The sequence below is a fragment of the Salvia hispanica genome, unplaced genomic scaffold (genome assembly GCF_023119035.1).
Source record: "Salvia hispanica cultivar TCC Black 2014 unplaced genomic scaffold, UniMelb_Shisp_WGS_1.0 HiC_scaffold_898, whole genome shotgun sequence".
Lineage (NCBI taxonomy): Eukaryota > Viridiplantae > Streptophyta > Magnoliopsida > Lamiales > Lamiaceae > Salvia > Salvia hispanica.
In genome coordinates this window covers 40,671-60,282 of record NW_025952685.1, presented here as the reverse complement: position 1 = coordinate 60,282, position 19,612 = coordinate 40,671, and the positions used below count along the sequence as shown (strand labels likewise).

The 19,612-nt window shown below is 30.1% G+C and overlaps 1 protein-coding gene and 1 pseudogene across 1 annotated transcript; one reads left to right on the top strand and one right to left on the bottom strand.

Annotated features, from left to right (window-relative positions):
* Window positions 1-1,356: 1,356 nt before the first annotated feature.
* Window positions 1,357-6,828, bottom strand: LOC125200313 (annotated as a pseudogene).
* A 7,819-nt stretch (window positions 6,829-14,647) lies between these two features.
* On the top strand, window positions 14,648-15,747 carry LOC125200315 (protein C2-DOMAIN ABA-RELATED 7-like). Its single transcript, XM_048097985.1, is given in 4 exon segments — window positions 14,648-14,874; window positions 15,114-15,209; window positions 15,291-15,360; window positions 15,363-15,747. Coding segments are annotated over 4 exon segments (495 nt in total). The 5' UTR covers window positions 14,648-14,763; the 3' UTR covers window positions 15,581-15,747.
* Window positions 15,748-19,612: the final 3,865 nt, after the last annotated feature.

Sequence of the window (19,612 nt, the reverse complement as noted above, 5' to 3'; positions counted from 1 at the left end):
TAAATCCATGCGGGCTTGACCCAAGCGAAACGGACAATATCAAACTAATGTTGCGTCCTTTTGAGAGTGACCCAAAAATAAATCCTTGGGTTTGACCCAAAGCGGACAATATCAAACTAATGTTGCGGTGAGTGACCCAAAAACAAATTCGTCAGGGCTTGACCCAAAGCGGATAATATCAAACTCGACGAATGCGATCCTAACATGATTGAGAGCAACAAAGTTATAGTGAAACCGGAACATGGTACACCTCCAGTGGAATCCAGAATTTATATTGCAGGTACGAGTCATATGATAAATCATTATATAACGGTCCGATGGTTGGCAACGGCGGCGGGGCCAGGTGGTGTGGTGCGGTGCGTCGGCGCTTAGCGGTGCCTGCCGGTGAGAGGATTTTTTCCAATAAAAGCTAATTGGGAATGGGCGGCTTAACGGCTAGATTTATGGAATTTTAGTTAGAATTAAATTGCTTTTTTTAGCTTTTATTAACTTCCTTTTATAGCCGAATAGGGGTACATTTTAATATAAAATTAAAAATTTCTATATAATAGTACTAAATAAATTTTTTTTTTTGGTCATTCGAACCCCTTGTTACCACTCCCCTCACCACTGTACACCTGCTGCGGCCGCCCGTATCAGCCACGCCCCAAAAACAATATACAAGGATTTAATGAAATAAAAATATATGGTCTAATTTTCTCATCCTTTACATATTGTCATTTTTTTTAAAAAAAAGGTTGCTTCCAAGTTTACATATCAATTCAAAATTTAACCTTTTTTTTTTTATAACAGGTCTACCTTGAATCTAACGACAGATTACACACGGAGATAACTCTATAGCTTCCAACATCTAATTGAAATAATCAAACACACACCCTTTTGGAGAAAATCACACGAATAGATATTTGCGACTTCAGCTAAAACTTAGGCGTAACCAAATTAAACAGTATTGTATACTTTAATTTCGTGTGTAGCAAAACCCTAATTAAAATCACTTTCACTTGTCGACATACAAGATAATTACGTCGTCTATTATTGTAGGAGTAGTACTTAATTTCCAACATTAATTTCTCAAGATTCTTCATCTAATTACTCCATGACATACGTATTCATTTCAGTACCAACTTTATAGAACCATTAAAAATTTCAGCGTTTTGGGTTAAAGAAAGTCAAATTAAGTTTGTGGTCATGCTTGACTTTGCTACTCTATATATAATTACTTCAATAATTTTACAACACAAACTGATTTTATGATTTGTGAAATCCTGCATAATTTATAATTAAGCACCGATTTGAAAATTTGAAGCTTTCACATACCAACCGAGTACATCCATTTCTATAGCAAATCAAGTACGATACAAAAGTATTTGTTTTTAACTAAAAAACAGTTCAATCAACCTTTTTGTTGCACGTAGCCCATCTCCAAACCAGCTCACTGCTATCTCCTGATCATAAAATCACAAAAATTATTTGGATTGCAAAAGTGAATGATTTACAATGAAATGAGTTATTAAAGAAAACCTTGATTCATGAGTAGAAGTGGATTGCGGCCGAGGCTGGCTCAGTTGAAGCTGGATGGGTGCATAATCATAGAGAGCCAAACCACTTGGAACCTCAAAGTGCTGTGATTTTCTGCACCATAAGCCTACACACATCATGTTATAAAATTAGATCAAAATTAGTTTCTTTTACAAATTAATATAACTAATTTTTAAAATTACTTTGTGTACAAGTCCTTGTTTTGTTGTTCAATAAGTTTCACCTTCTTATACAGCTGAATGTTTTCTTCATGGATCAATTGTCCCTGAAGTTACTTTCAAAGTCTTAATTCGTTCTAAGGCGTGCGTGATCAATGTATATACGATCGATGTGTCCATACCTTTCGGGTAAGCTGTTGAATCTCCTCACTTAATATTTGTTCCTGTAGTAATAAATTTGTAAGACAAATACTATTGAAATCATGTGTTTAGTTTGGAAGTGAATATATATATATATGAAACCTTTTTTTTATACGAACGCCTGCAAACTCAGCTCTAGTTGCTCCTCTATCCTTTGAAGATCTTTGACGCTCAGTCCATAAAGCTCTTCCCCCATCAGTTTCCTGCTTTATTTATCATGTCAATCCAATTTTTTTCATTTACATAATTTATTTTACTTCAAGCCCTAAAACGTACCGATGATTTTCCTGCAGATCGCCCAACTGTTGCCTTAGGGTTGCTGCTTCCCTTTGCCAAAACTAAGCATACCAATGGAAATTAAGTTAAGTAAAATTCATCATATATAATCACAGTTTATTTAACCTAATGTTAAATTTCATTCAAGTAACTTATCTCATTCGAAAAAAAATTGAAATGAATCTAATGAAGTAGAAGAAGCAAATTTAGTGGCAGAATGTTACCTTGATCTCAGATCCCGGATTGAGGAGCTGTTGCTGATCCTCTTTTGCCTTAGTGTAACGCTCTATAACTGATTTCATGCTGCCATCAAAATAATACATATGATAGAAAATTCATCAGCATTTGACTATAAAATCATTCATAGATATTTGCATCTATCACCATTTGATTCGAAAATACTTTTAGGCCACAGACAATCACTTAATTTTCCACTTTATTAGTGATTACTTCAGACAAAATGTATAGCTTAGCATCCAGAAATTAAGATACCATGATATTCTAATAAGTTATCATCACCATCTTTATTAAGCCCTTGAAAGTAGAAATGAAATGTGTGGTTTTTTAGATCTGAGATGAATAAATTAACCGTACTTGTTCTGAAAAAGCCCGGAAGGACAAAAGATAAAGATTTTGCAATTTTATGATGATTAGGTATAACCTTCTAGTTAACCTCACCAAATGCTTTTTTCAATCTTCATGAAACTAGACTTGAATAATGAGAATCACATGACACTTGGACATAAAGAGAGCACATGACACTATATACACACTTCAAAGGTACTCAATTTTACTTCTCTCCTAATTTTTTTTCCATTTTAAATATAAAAGGAGTAATTTTCAGTTAGGGGTAATGTCAAGTAGTACCAAATTTACATGCACTCAATTTTAGTACTTTTAGATTTATATTGCTATAGCCTATAGCTAGGGAAAGTGTAAGTGTAACCCAAAGAGAACAACTTGAATAACTTCTTCTACATAATTAAGTGAAGTGATTGTAATGTCTACTAAATAGTAACATGATGAGGTTGAAGAGTGAAGAATGGTCAAGAAAAGATACACACATAAACACATATATAGAAGCAAATGTAATGTGGATTAGTTTAGGAGGAGGTGTCTCATGAGTTTAATTTCCTCAAAAGATACTGATAATTAAAGTTTAGTGTCCAATTTCACGAGAGATATTAAGATAAGTGGAATGCGAAAGATGATGGATGATGATGATGATCGGCCTACCGTTTAGTGGAAATTGTGGAGTGTAGGCCATGCTATATTATAACACACTAGTGCTCATTACAACATCTGTGGATGCTGCATACATTATTGACACCATATATTCTATATTAAATGGGTACTATACAAGCAACTATAACAAAAAAATAATGACTTACCAGATAAGGTTAAATTTCATATAAAACATTTGAAACTTAGGATTATGTGATGTATCTTCCTCAGGTGACACCGGATTTGGGGCTTAACAATTAAATAATTTTAAAAAAGATTTTTTAATTAAATTCTTATTTGTCATAACTGTGCTAATATGATTGGTGGACAGCAAGTTGATCAATAGAGTATTGGGAAATGAAACAAGTACTACAAGAACTTATAGTAAAACACAATTAACATTAAGCAAATGTTGGATGCTACAGTATATTGGTTTCCTTTCACTATCCTATAGTATATCTATAGTCTTATTCAAGATAAGGAAAATTTCATGACAGTCACTTGAAAAGAAAAACAAAACATAATATATTGCTTATGAAATTAGAATATGTTAAACAATGCAAATGGTGTATTGCAGTTAAAAACAAACAATATACTAAGACCGTGATTATAGGATAGATAACTCATCTATGTTTGGAATTTCTACGACTGAAAAAAATCTTGATTCCTAGAATTCCAAGCATAGCCAAACAAGAAATCTTGAACTGAAAAAAAAAATAGCTAGTTCAAATATTAACATTGAGTTTCTTTTCTAAAAAAGGTCAAGGTCAAATGCCAGAAGACATTATTATTGATTCCTATTTTCTGAATACCCAATGATCATATAATTGAACATGTAACAAAGTTATCTAAATTTTAGAATTGAGTCCCCTTTCTTAATAAAATCCAAAGGGTTACATATATCATAGATTAAAGCTCTTGTCAGTAGGCTTTATATTGTAGGGACTAATTCATCTCTATCTACAACTTTAATAATTAATGTTATAATAATACATAACTAATAAAAAGGTTATAATATTACTAAAATTTTTAACTATATATAGAAACTTTAAATGTAGTCCTTCTGGTGTTAATTTACCTAACAAACAATATAATTATAAAGTTGTGTGCATGCACCGTCCAAGTAAAGCTAAATTGTTGATTCCAATCAATGCTATTATCTTTACCTTGTCACAACACAAGACAAAAGACATACAGGAAACGAACTTTGCTTTATTAATAATTAATGAGATTTGATTGAGGTATCTGATTTTAATGCAATAGAGAATGTACCAAAACATTATCTTCTCATCAAATAAAACCTTAAACTATCTCAGGGGCTGATGGAATTACCTAAACTACCAATGCAAGCCAACCAAATTGTTTCCTCCCATCAAACAAGAGCCAACTCCAAAAAGAAGAACTATTTGATATATGCTAGTAGTTTCATTTATTTATTTATGGAACATGAAGCTTTAAAATCAATAATTTGAAATGCGATTTTCAAGGTGTATATATCTACAACAAAGGAGGCTATCTAGAGTTAACTTACACAATGTTTATACTTAAAAACACACATATAAATGACTTTCCTTACTAAAACATCATATTCTACATAATTATATATAGGAATATTATGACAAATATAATTACAGAATTATATTTATCCTCTTTCCTTTTGCAATGTATCACATGAAGAAAGATTAAATGAGCAACTTGGATCCTCTATTGCCATATACCATGGCATCTTACATTGCACTCAAGATGATTGACATATGTCAATATTAATGGTTTATGACTTATGATTAATATAAGGAAAATATATTTTCTAGCATCTCAGAATCTTGAACCCTATAGATTGCCACATGTCATCCATCTACGGATCAAAAGCATATCACAAAATTGACTATAGATGATCTTATATATACTACTATACATCTTACTCAGTATATATAAAATTGCCGTACAATTTTGGAATAGTCACACATCATTTTTGGGCTTTAAAGAATTATGGAATGCAAGAGATTATTATAACTCTCCCTTTGAACTGCTATACAAGAGCATATAAATAGATAATAAGGCCTAGTTTATATAAGCTCCTGGAAAGAAAATATAGGTGTTAGATGCTTATACTTGACAAACTCTTAAAAGATGGATAACAAACAATGGTATCTTTTTAAAAACCACAGCTAATAAAAAAAGAACTAAAGATTTGTCTCTATAAATAGAGGATTGTTCCATCTAGCTTCATATTCAACTCAGATCTTATTGTTTTGTTTTTAAATGATATTTTGTTTTTGTTTATAAAAGATATTTCATTCATTTTTTTCATATCTTCATATGATTGAAATTTTAACTACGCCTCAAGAAACCATAGAAAAGACACATTTACATACAGTATATTTCATTAATTTCTTCGTTAGAAATGATTGAAATTTGATATAAGACAAAAAATCCAATATATAACTCTACAAAGTAAAGAGTTATTTGAAAAGATTAGACTTTTCATACACAAAACTTAAATACTTCTTCCACTAAGATGTTCAAAAAAAATAAAAACACTTTAAATTAAAAGTACCGAGCATCCAATTTGAATCTTTCATTTAATTAGTCTATCATAAACAAAATTCCATGCAAAATGGTCCTAAACAACTAATCAAGATTGATTTGAAGTATATATTTATATTTAATTTCTTGATGTTAATATTGTGTAGGAGACAGAAACAGAAATCACACATTGAGCATTCTTGATTTAGAGAAAAGCAAACCTGGTATTTGAAAATTCATAGAGTTTGCCAGTGCTTGAAAATATAATAACTCCAACTTGTGCATCACATAGAATGGCAAGTTCCTTAGCCTTCTTCAACAATCCCTTCCCCTCTTGAAAACGTCACTTGCCTACTCGTTGAGTTATCGATCCTCTGAATCACGATCTTCCCCTCCCCATTTTTCTTCTTTCTAGGGTTTCTTCCTTCTTCCCAATTGTTAGATCTAAAAACCCCAACTAGGGCAAAAAGAGGGAATAAATTAAGAAAAGAAAAGAAAAAAGGTTACTTTTGTTGAGCTTAGAGATGAAGTCTGCAAATCAAAGGGGTGAGAAATTTTATTGAGGCTGATATTGAAGTCAAGACAAGCCCTTTTTATAGAATTTGTTATAGTTTTTTGGGTTCCAAAACTATCTTTTTGGGGTTTTTAATTTAGAATAGTGGAGAACTCGAGGACCAATCTATAATTATAAAATTGAAAAAGCAAGGGTAGTTTAATTTGGGGCCCTCGCCTTATAAGGCAGTGACACGTGGGGAATCCTAAATATTTCTATAACAGGAAAAACTTTATTCCAATTTAAGTAACTTTAAAACCTTAAACTTAACAGACCCATGAAAGCTTTGGGCAGACATTTCAGAGATTTGCTATTGATTCTTTTGGCATTTTTCACATCTTTCGAAGTCATTTTGGAACTACCAAGTGACATACCTCCTTACGGCTAGGCTTTTATACTTTTTCCCATTTGTTATTTTCTTTCACTTTTGCTAAATACATAAAAAATTTAAATTTGTTCATTGCATAAAATATTTGGATGAAACTAAATCATAGTACTTGGTGCCACAGTTCATAATGCAAGCCACCCTGGCTTCTATTATTTTATGTGAACTGATAGGATAGATCACTTGCTTATATATTTGTGCCATATGCATTTAATATTTTCCCAGTTAGTATTTAGTTTTAAAATAAAAAATTGATCGCAAATTAATTTTTTTAAGTATGATGTGATATTATTGATTCATTGTGCATAAGAACAAGGAATTTAAAAATTTAAACTCATTAATTTAAACCCTTTCTGATTCATAATTTAAAGTTCCTTTTTGTCATTTTAGGATATTCATAATTTAAATTCTCATTTGTTTTTTAATTTATTTTAGGGAAGGGGCCCACCATTCAATAAATTATTACACTTACATTTTTTTATAAACTTTATATAAAAAAAAGAGCTCCCTTTTTTAACTAATTTTCCATTTTTCTACACAAAATCAAACAATTTCTTAAAATTCTTGTTTAATCAAAATGAGACTATAGATAATAGAGGGAGAGTAGTTGATAAGATGACATTCATTCATATCCTGTTTTGGGTTTATCTGAATTAGCAGGGTTTTTTAATTTTTATGCATCTCAATAACATTAACCATAAACAAGTTTTGACTTATTGAAAGAATTCCCCTTTTTTTACCATCTATAAGAACTTTTTTGGAATAGAAAATATGTAAAAAAAAGAAATAATACATCAATAAACCAAGTTTCAAACTTAGCATGATAGATTTATACTGATATAGTATTGATTGTACATAAACGAATATATAACTAAGACTAGATTTTATACTATCTCATATCAAATCATGAGGCAAGAAGTTTGGTACCACCACAGAGATTTGAATATTGGAAAATATTTCATTTTCTTTCTTTGGAATCTTTTAATGTTGGGGGTTTCATCGGTAGGCGTTCTCCAACAATGATTATAGTTAAAGAAATAGAGCAAAAAAAATGAAATTCATTGGCTTAGGCCAGGAAGTCGATTTGGTGAGCCAATGAGAATCTTTTGAAATATATAAAGGTTCCTTTAGAAAAGGAAAGCAAAATTCAAAGGGATAAAATTATAAATTAGAGGAAATTCCATGCTTGTAGACAGGTGTCAATCATCAGCAAATGATAGGAAGTCGAAGACCCTAAAATCAAGTGTTTTAATCTTTGGACAATTTATCACTCCAACAATGGAAATGTCGACACTTCTGACTCTCAAACCCTTTGAAAATTGAGTTCTGTTTATTTCATGTAAGAAATATATATATGTACCAGATCAGATATAATTTTTTGGAATGGGGGAACTATGCTCCTTTTCATGATCTATGTAACATGCTCTTTTAATCAGATGCAAAAATCGTGATGATCAATTTCTTCCTATATTTAAAAGTTAGATTGTAAGGTTCACTTGAGTGAGAGAATTCCCGGGTGGAGGTTTTGTGGTGGATCTGTAATATAGAAGTGATTTTTAGAGTTTATTGGCTGCTTGTTTGGAACTACTCTAATGTATAGATTATATTATCTTGGAGATTTACATCTTTATTTATGATAACCACTATTGTCTTGTATATACCATAGCATAGTATAACTACACGTCTACACCTTTTTTTATGTTCAAGTCAACATAGTATATTAGTATTAGTAATACATTCAGATATAGTATATTCTTTTAATTAAGACAAAAACATTTAGAGGTCTTTACATTTTATTTCGTAAGGTCCTTATATAAATTTTTGTTTCATTCAATTTTTGTATAAATGCATTTTGTTTAGGTTCTTTCATAATTTTTTGTTTCATATCCTTATATTACTGTATTTTGATTATAAAAATAAATATAAAAATTTAATTAATAAAAGAAAAGAAAACTAAATACCGAAGTTCGTTAAATCAAGATTTAACCAAATTAAAAATGAAAGTATAAAAACCTATTAAATCAAAATACATCAGATCAGTATAAGGACGTAATGAAACAAAAAAATTATAATAAGACTTAATGATAGAGCTAGTATGGTACAAGGACCTAATGAAACAAAATGCATTGGAACAAAGACTTAATGAACCAAAAATTTGTAAAATGACCTTGAAATGTTTTAGGACAAGGAGGGTTAGTTTCATAAATGATTATCAAACTATGATAGTTCTATTATGATGTTCTATTGAAGTTTAATTTAATTTGATTCTAGGAATACTCTTTGTGAAAGGATTTGTCATGTTCATCAAAATGCAATCTTGGTAACCTTAATGTCTTCATCTAATCACTTTTACTTTTATCCATCACATACTTTACTCTTTCATATCTGTCCTCCTTTATTCCTCTCTTATATTTCATTTTATTGCATTTAATTCACTCAAAACATTTTTTAAATATGTGCCAAAAGTTTTATCCCAATTTAGTTAGAATGGTGGGAGTAATATTTTTGTGCAATCATAATAACATTTTCCTCCACTAGAATGTTTTTGAAACATACAATTTCCTTAGTGGCTTCAGATGCAACCACATACTTAGCTTCCATGGAGGAATCGTGATGCATTTCTGCTTTATATTCTTTTATATTACGTTTCATAGCTGAAGTGAACATATAATTAGATGTAGATTTCTTCTAATTCTGATCAGTTTAAATATCTTAATCGGTACGAAACTCATAATATAACTTAATTATAGTTTAATGAAGCTCATAATACAATTTAATTAAGCCTAACAAATTAAAGAGCCGCCTACAGTCACGTCTTCTTCTAGATTTATGTTCTTCCCCCATCGTTTCTATCTCAAATATTATGTCCCAAATATGTCTTCATATTTCCCTATAAAAATTACTAGTACAAAATGGAATACGTTTTGTAGCATCGATGGAGGGATTTTTTCAACGCAAAACTAGATTTTGCCACAATTATTGATGTTGGACTTAGCAAATTTTGAAATTTGCTAACATAATAACAATTTGGAAAAAAGATATTACGTCATAGGCAAAGTTAGTAATGTAATCTCCCATCCCATTAAAATATAGACTTCTTCATTTTGGATTGTCCTATAAAAATAATCCCTTCTATTTTTGGTAACTCAAATTTATTTATTTTTATGCTACTCTCCCTTACTTTATCAGGAGTATTAAGAAGAGAGGTGGAAAGAGAATTGGGCTTGAAGTTTCTTTGTTGCCCAATTGGCCCCAAACTCAACGATCACAAAATAATGTTTTTGGGCCCACGATTTTAGCCCAATTCCTATTATAAAATACGGAATATGCCCATGGAACATTCGGGAAAAGGAGGGGGCATAAGTTTCCAAGTAATTTCCTTCGTGGTCACTTTCTAGAAGTTAATTAATCCATTTAATTATATTTCAGTCCATTTGAAGTCAAATTTGGTCTACCGATCTTCCCCAATTGGGAACTCGAGAATTTAATGGACATATATTTATCTAATCAACTATGACAAGTGTTATTTTTATTAAAAGATTGACATAGTACCTATTTTTATAGGTTAAATTATATATATGGTCGGAACATGGTTGGAAATTCAATAGACATGTATTTGGAAATTCATTTTATATCAATAGTTAGCCGGCAGTGATGCAGGTGGCTGCATATACTTGGGTCTAATAGCAAGAAATAGCCGAACACATAAAATTTGTTTAGATTCTTTGAGCTGTTCATTTAATTATATTTATGTCAATTTTGTGAATCTGTCATCAGTTTTATATTTGGATTTTGGATCATAATTTGGTTGCCGAAAAGTATAGGTTTAATTTGATTAACTTTATCTCTATGCTTGGATTAATTGTTATTGTAGCTTCCCTTATTCTTAATTCATATACACTTAAAAGCTTAAAAATTGACTAAGCCATTTAAATCATGAAATTTGATCAAATTCTGTTTTTTCTTATAAACACTTTCATATTGAAATATTAACTTATGAAGTTTCAATCTTTCTTAATAGTCTCATACTTGCACAAGATGTTGTCTTTTAATGATGTTACAAACATCGTGAATCATTAAAATAAATATATTTTTTTATTTACTTTATTTTCTTGGTTTTTGAAATATTGTTAATTTCTGCATGAATGAGATAATTGCAAAAAAAAATGAAACTTTTGTGATTTAATATTCTATTTTAAAAGATGATGACATAGACTAGAATTTGACTAAACTTCTTCATTTAAAAGACTATTAACCTATAAAAAATATATTATACGTCGATCAAAATGAATATGTACTGTAAGAGTTAGATTTACGAAATTAATTAAAGATCCTAGCTAAGTTCGAATATCACTATCATATTTATAGGTGAGTTTGATATATCTAATTTTTCATGTATGGTGATCCATCTTATGTGATTTATGGGTTGTCGCTCATAACATTATTAATTCCAAATCAAAAGATAGTGACTACAAGATCTCATGAATTTAATAAAAAAGGTAATGGTGCATTTTCTTCGACAATTAACGTATGATAATGTTTGAAATAAAATGGACAACTCACATGTTTATATGAGCCCACAAATAAATGGGAGTGTTGTGTATGTAAATGGACTTTTCTAGTCTTCTAGATCGATTGGAAACCAGTGGATGGTTGATTGTGACAAATGAAACCAGACTACATGTTCAAAATTGAAATTCACAATATAATTTCCCAGCTAACTACTGATGGGTTTTATTTACTTTTCTTTTATAATGAAAAAAGTAAATACTCAATTTCAAATTTTCATTACATCCATAAGCAATGTGTGTCATATATATGACCCATATTTTTTAATGTGTAATTGATAAAATAAGAAAGATAGTAAAATAAGAAATATAGAAAGAAGAGATCTATTTGTTAAAAATGGACCAAAATGATGAAAATGATTTATTTTTATAAGATAAAGGGCGTATGGAATGAATCATATGGAGACAAACATTTAATAGTTGGTGCATTTGGTGAGTGGGACAATAGTATTGGACTCAATTTGGGATAAAGGTAAAGGTCAAAAATGTTAACGGTATCGGTCAATGAAATACATTGGCTGCAGGCTCCATATGAATCTTAAATTCTTAATTAGAATGGAGTATAAGTGTATAACTTATAACAACCTCCAAAGTAGACTAAAATCCTTACAACATTCTTTTACCATTTTTCACACGAAAAATTGTAAGTCATCCTTTGCGGTCAACATCTATAGTGTTGTGAAATAATTATATAAAAACCTCTTAATAGGATAATTTCTCACAAAATTCATAATTGATTTATATCTTAGGAATTACTACTATGTATTCTGAGAAATGTGGTTCACTCTGGTCTTTAGGTGATTCAAATCATTTTGAGAAATGACTTCTTCATAAAATTAAGAGTAACTTCAAAATTCCTGATCTATGGGTTTATCCGAAAATGTCACTGATTTAAAAATATCACAAGAATTCATATGATAAGGTTAATATCAAAAACGGTATTTTGAGACGAAAATGCCCTTTTGAGGGTTTTGAGGATTTGGGCAATTTGGTCTTTTTACACTTTTAACATTTTAAATCGATATTATTTTAGTTATTTACTAAATCTGATATTATTTCAAAATTATCATTCTTCGTCCCTTTTGTCATCCTTCACTTTGTTTCTTTATTTCAATATTAGATTTAATTTTACAAAATTAAATTTTAAATTTCAATTTTTAAATATCAATAAATTTTTTTAATTAAAACTATTAATTCATGGACACTATAAATATTGATTGAAACTATTAATTTTTGTTATTTAATATAATATTAAGCTGAATTGAAGAAGTGAAAAATAATATTAATCGTGATGGAAAAATAAGAGCTATTCTATTTAGCTTTCGTCGGTTGTTATAATTGCTTGTGATTGAATATTATAAAGTCAACTAAAATTTTGTATAGGAGTATTTTTGTTGAAATTTTCTAGTCATTTTGATTGATTGTTTTCAAATTAATAAACGAAAATTATATTAGTCTTACATTAAACGCATATTTATTTCAAAATAAATCGTGTTATATTGTCTATTTATGATTAAAGCTATTAAATATTGATTAAAACTAAGACGTGTTATATCTTATTGATTGAATATTAGACACTATCAAATATTGATTATGACTAATAATTTTTGTTATTTAATAATTTTTATAATTAAAAAAATTTATTGATATTTAAAAACTGAAATTTAAAATTTAATTTTGTAAAATTAAATCTAATATTGAAATAAAGAAACAAAGTGAAGGATGACAAAAGGGAAGAAGAATGATAATTTTGAAATAATATCGATTTAGTACATAACTAAAATAATATCAGATTTAAAATGTTAAAAGTGTAAAAAGACCAAATTTCCTAAACCCCCAAAACCCCTCAAAAGGCATTTTCGTCTCAAAATATCGTTTAGATATTAACCCAGTCGCAGATCATCGATGATATTTTAAAGTCTGGACCATTTTCGAGATACCCATATCCAGGACCATTTTTGAAGTTCACTCTAAAATTAATATTGGGCTAATGATGTGTCTTTCACCACATGATCACTTATTTATTCCATTTTTGTCTTTATATTAGATGCATCATATTATGTTAAATAACAGAGATAACATTAAGGTAATTTGTTCTACTAATAGACTGATAGAGTATGATATGATTGTATTCTACTCCTGTTATACTATGAGATATGGCATATCCCACTTGAAAGGTTAGGTTTAAAATTGTACATATTTTAAAAATTTGTAGAAGAATTACGTTATCAAAGATTTGTAGAACAGGCTATTATCAGTCAATTATTAGTACTTTCTCCGTCTTTTAAATATTATTACATTTTAACTGGCTGAGTTTAAAGAAATTTAATGGAAGTTTGTTGAAAAATTTAGGATATGTGGGTCCCACTTTTAAATATACTTGTTTTACAATAAAACGTTAGTGGAATTGTTATGAAACGTAATATCCACTAAAAAAAATGGTAAATAGTGAAATATAACAACTTTTATGGATCTTGGCGAAAATAAAAATATGTACAAATTTTGGAAGAAAGAAATACTATGATTTATGGGATACCCGTACTTACCAATCATAAGAAATACGCTCTTAATAAAACATACTCTTATTACAGACTTTAATTAAAAAATTTAAAATTTAATGCAGCATGCTAATTATTGAGACCTCAGACCAGGCATGGCATACTTGTTAAGATTAATTAATTAAGCAACAAATCAATCAATCGATTAATACATTAAAATATGGTTGTTGAATTAATTTAACTGATTGACATTCATTACGAAATAATAAAACAAGGTCTGACTAATATGCTGATTAATTAATAAATCAATCTATATCAAAATAATTATTCAACTAATTAGTTAAATTTTATTCTCATCGTTATTAGAAGTCTTATATTTCAATCAACTACCTAAATTCATATTATTTAGAGTATAATATTGCTAATTACTATAACTATTACCAAATCCAATAATAATTTAAGCTTATACAAACGATGTGAAATAAAAACTCAACGATAGGACTCGAGGAATGTATTAAAAAAATTCAAGATGAAAGAAGAATGTCAAGAAGAAAAGGCCAAATAAAAACGTGTAATGAAGGGAAGCTACCATTGTAGATTGAAGTCAACATATGTTGTCTCATCTTTCCATATAGCAAATAACGCATGTAATTGTTGTTTATTGAAATAGCGCGTTAACACAGTACAAATCTCTCTTATATAAAACCCCTCTCTCCACTCTTCGTTAAACCCAAGAATCTCTGTTTCTCTATTTTAAGTTTAACCAACATTTCTAATTTTCTGCAATTGGCTGAGTTCTGGTGCTACTCAGAAGATAATAAATTTCAATTCATCAATGGATGACATTTTGGGTTTGCTAAGGATTAAAGTTGTGAGAGGCTTCAAACTTGCTAAAAGAGATGCCAGAAGCAGCGATCCTTATGTCATTGTTCGGATGGGCAAGCAGGTTTGAATATCATTTCCTTTATTTAACAAATTTGTTTTAGGTATATGTTTAGAAATCTGTTGGGTTGCAAATTCATACCATATCGACCAAGAAACAATTAGTCTGAGGCCTTTTAAAATGAAAAAAAAAAATGTGTGCAGACTTGGTCCAAAGCGAAAAATATTAAATTAACGTGCAATTGACGATCTTGTCACCTTAAACTTCAAACTAATAAGCTTTCGTCTTTATGGAATGATCAGAAGCTAAAGACTCGAGTGGTGAAGAAGAATCTGAACCCGGAATGGAACGAGGAGTTGACTTTGACCGTTGCCGATCCAAATCAGCCCATCAAATTGGTAGGTTGATGTTAATTCCATCCTCTCTTAATCAATAATGTATCCTTAAAATTCAAAAATTAATATGGGCTTAAAATGCAGCAAGTTTACGACAGAGACACGTTCACGCTGGACGACAAAATGGGGGATGCAGAGTTTGATATAAAGGAGATGGTGAGGTGCTGAAGATGGAGTTGGAGAATGTTTCAAATGGGACAGTGGTGAGCAAGGTTGTGGCAAACAGGGAGAACTGCTTGGCAGAGGCAAGCTCTATTGTGTGGGAAAATGGGAAAGTGATGCAGAATATGGTGTTGAGATTGAGGAATGTTGAGTGTGGAGAGGTAGAGCTGCAGCTGCATTGGATACATGTTCCTGGCTCTAGAGCTCTCTAGTACTCTTAATTTAACCTTTTATGTACATACTTTTTCATTTTATTTTTATGTTGGGAAGTGGTATTTCTTAATATGATATGATATGAATTGAATTGAATGTGTTTTTGTGTTTAGAATTTGGGGTTGAAGTGATATGAAGATATATAGTATGAGTACTTGAATTTCAACTTTTCTACAAAGACTTTGGACGCCCTCCGTACTGATTTAAAGAACCCTTTGCCATTTAGTTTGTCCACGATTTATAAGAACCATTTATTTTATTCCACTTTTAGTTTTGGATCCCACTCCCACCAACTTTTTACACTCACTTCAATATAAAACTAGTACTTTAAGGCCATGCTTGTATGATGAATGAATGGGGGAATGGAATGGAGATGAGAATGGAATAAAGGTGGGAATGAAATGACAATTCCATTCCACTCTTAGTGCTTGGTAAATGTAAGGATTACAAATGGAATGAAATTGTTATTCCTTGATTGATTTCATTCCTATGCTTGGTAATTACAAAATAATATATGAATGGAATGGAATGAAATATGAATAATTAATATGTTGATTCTATAAAAAATATTTATTCAAAATATTTTTGTCAATATTTTGGATCATATAAATTTATACGATACACGTAAATGAGTGTGTGCATATGTGGTGTATGCATGTGTTGATGTGTGTGTGTATATGTGGTGGTGTGTGCGTATTTGTTGCTATGTGTGTTGTTGCGTGTGTGTTGTTGTGTGTTTGTGTGTGTGTTGTGTGTGAGTTGTTGTGTGTGTGTTTTGCTATGTCCGTGTTGTGTGTGAGTTGCTGTGTGTGTGTGTTTTGTCGTATGTGTGTGTTGTGTGTGGGGAGTTGTTGTGTGTGAGTTCTTTTGTGTGCGTGTGTGTGTTTTGTTGTGTGTGTTTGTGTGTGTGTCTTTTGTGTGTGTGTGTGTGTTTTTGTGTGTGTTTTGTGAGTTGTTGTGTGTGTTTGTGTGTGTGGTTGTGTGTGTGTTTGTGTGAGTTGCTGTGTGTTTTTGTGTGTGTGTGTGTGTGTGTGTGTTTTCAATTATTAAAAATTTTAAAATTTTAATTTATGCTAAAATTGAGAAGATATTAAATTTAAATATAATATTAAATAATATTTATATAATTTTGTTAAATTTTAAAATAAGAAGAAAGGAAAATGAAATGGAATGGAATGACCATTCATACTAAATGGATGGAATGGGTATTCCCATGTGGAATGGAATGACCATTCCTAATGGAATGGTGATTCCTATGGAAAAAATTTATCAAGCAAAGGAATGAATGGAGGTGAATGTCATTCCATTCCCCCATTCCATTCCATCATACCAAGCATTCTAAATGAGTCCCACATTCCACTCACTTTCTCCCTTTTTTCTTCACAAAGTTAAACAATTTCTTAAACTTTTACGCCGATTAAAGTGGCTCTTTAAATGGTGACTGAAGGAAGTATTACACTATCTGTTACAAAAGCTCAAGTTCTAACTCACTTATTAAACTGTCCAAAAGCTACCATTTAAACTAACGATAAAGCGTATATATATAGTCAATAAAAAAGCTAAACGAAAATTAAAACCCAATCATATTCATATTCATATTCAAATCCATTAAAGCTAGTTTAGAACACAATTAAAAGATAAACTCCTATTGCAAGTCTTCATCGCAAGAAGCCTCACCCCTTCATCGGGTTGGAAATTGAGGATCTCACGCACAGAAATAGAATGGTCTAGCTTCGCTATTTTGAAGAATTGGTGATCATGCATGAATTTATTAATGGGGTTGATCGAATCATAGTGATGTTAATGAAGAACCAATGTAGTCCATTGTCATACACGATTTTGAAATATCCAGTCACGGGTATCATCATAATTATTCGACCCCTTTTTTGGTAAAAGTATAAAGCAACTTTATTGGATGAAACTGTGACACATGAATAACTTTATTACTTGTATGGATATGAAAATACCCCCTTTTTAATCAATAAAAATGCTTCCGTATGAAAAAAAAAATGTCGCCCATAAAATTGAATTTATTTTACTTGAATTTATATTAGGTTGGTGTTTTAGTGGGCGCAAATTATATCTAAGCCCAAAACATCTAAGTCCATTGATACAATTATATACAAATAGGTTTGGTGGAGCAAAAGTATGGGCTTCACTTGGGCCTACTCCAGTGAGGCCCAACCATATCATGCTCTTACATTATTTGTTGTAAATGAAGAATTTGGAAATATGGGCTTTAAGTTTAATAAATTCATCATTACTCCAAATTATTTTCTAAATGAGATGATACAGTGAGTAAAAATAAGGGCTATATATAGAATTATTCTAATCTTTATGATCTTTTCTTCCGTCTTACAGTATATCAACTCCACTCTGAACAAACTAAGGTGTGTGTTTTATTTTTCTTGATTTATCTCCACATTTTCCAGTTTCTAGACCCATTGTACGTTTTATTTTTAGACCCACTTGTCTACACGAAGAATGTGAATCGTGTCAATATTCAATGTAAAAAAATTTAACACGTTTAATATGCATATAAATAATAACATGAGCACCGTTTCATTTCATAAAAATAACAAAAACATCAATTCCAATTTTGACCATATTGAATATTGATAGTACTTTATAATTTATCATTTAAATTTTAAATGAGATGATCAAACCAAAGTTAACCTATTTTTTGGGTTTTTTTAGAGAAAATAATTCAACTTTTAATGATTTTTATGGAAGTGTTTTAAGATCCGGTCTCACTCAAAGGATCAATGAAGGCGGTTTCTAAGGAAACCACGTTATAGGTTTTCACTGAAACCACTATTTTGTGGTAAGCTTTGTTCTAGCTCATAACCCCCCCTTTTTTTCGTTTGTTTTATGACACTTACTAAGCACATCCCTTGCATTTTTTTCACTCTCATATTTAGGATGTTATTGTAAAATAATATTCCATCCCCACGTTGATCATTTTTCCATTTTAGAATTATTTCTATATATAATAATAATAATTAACACGTTTTCTCTTTCATGATTCTCCGATCCACTGTATTCCTTTTCTAACTTTATTATATCTTTTAACATAATAAAAATATATAAATTTTTAATCTCCGTACAAAAAGAAAAGCGGGAGTATAATAATTGATACTCATCAGTTTTCAAATGTTTGCCTTATTTAAAAAATAAAACTTATCGTTTAATAAGTAATCTTTATTTTAGTACTTTTAGAAAAATAACGTTTTTCTTTTACCTCCACCTAGAAAGCAAATGGTTTTCTGATTTCTCCTATTCAGAACAAATTATTTGATTGTTTTGTTGTCCAATTAAAAATTAATCATAATAATGTTTTCTTTGTATCTCTCCTAATAGAGGGATATATAATATAATAAGGTAAAATAAAATTTATCATTTAAAATGTGTACTACATGTTTCATATTTTATTTTTTATAATACTAATAAATAGAGTCCCATTATCCCCAAATTTACTCTTAAAGACCGAACCACCGAACCCTATCAAATTAGTCTTTTAGATCTAGTTTTTTATGGATAAGATACAGAAATTTATAAATTATTTTCACCTTCATCACGAGCCTATTTTAATTCATCTGAAGGTAAATAAGTCATACTAACATGTTATGAAGATTTAACTGCTCTCGAATATATTACTCATTCTAAGAGGTTTTTACTTCATTCCAAAGTAGGTTTTTACTTCATTCCAAGACGTAAATGTGGTTTCGCCTGTCGCTTCCGTCTTTCTCTCTACAATATCTATCATCAACGCCATGGCGCTAATATGGTTTAATAAACACATGGAATAATGTAATAAATTATTGGAATGAAGTATGTGTAGAAGCATTTGAAGTCCTACTGTAATGAAGTAAAAATCTTATCCAATGAAGTAATAACGCTTTATGAATGAAGTAATAAACTCACTTGAATAAATTGCATTTTTAAATGTTAATCAAGCAAAAATCCACGTCAATGAATTTGAATGAAGCATATGTTGAATCATTTCAAAACCTATTGGAAGCAAGAAAAAC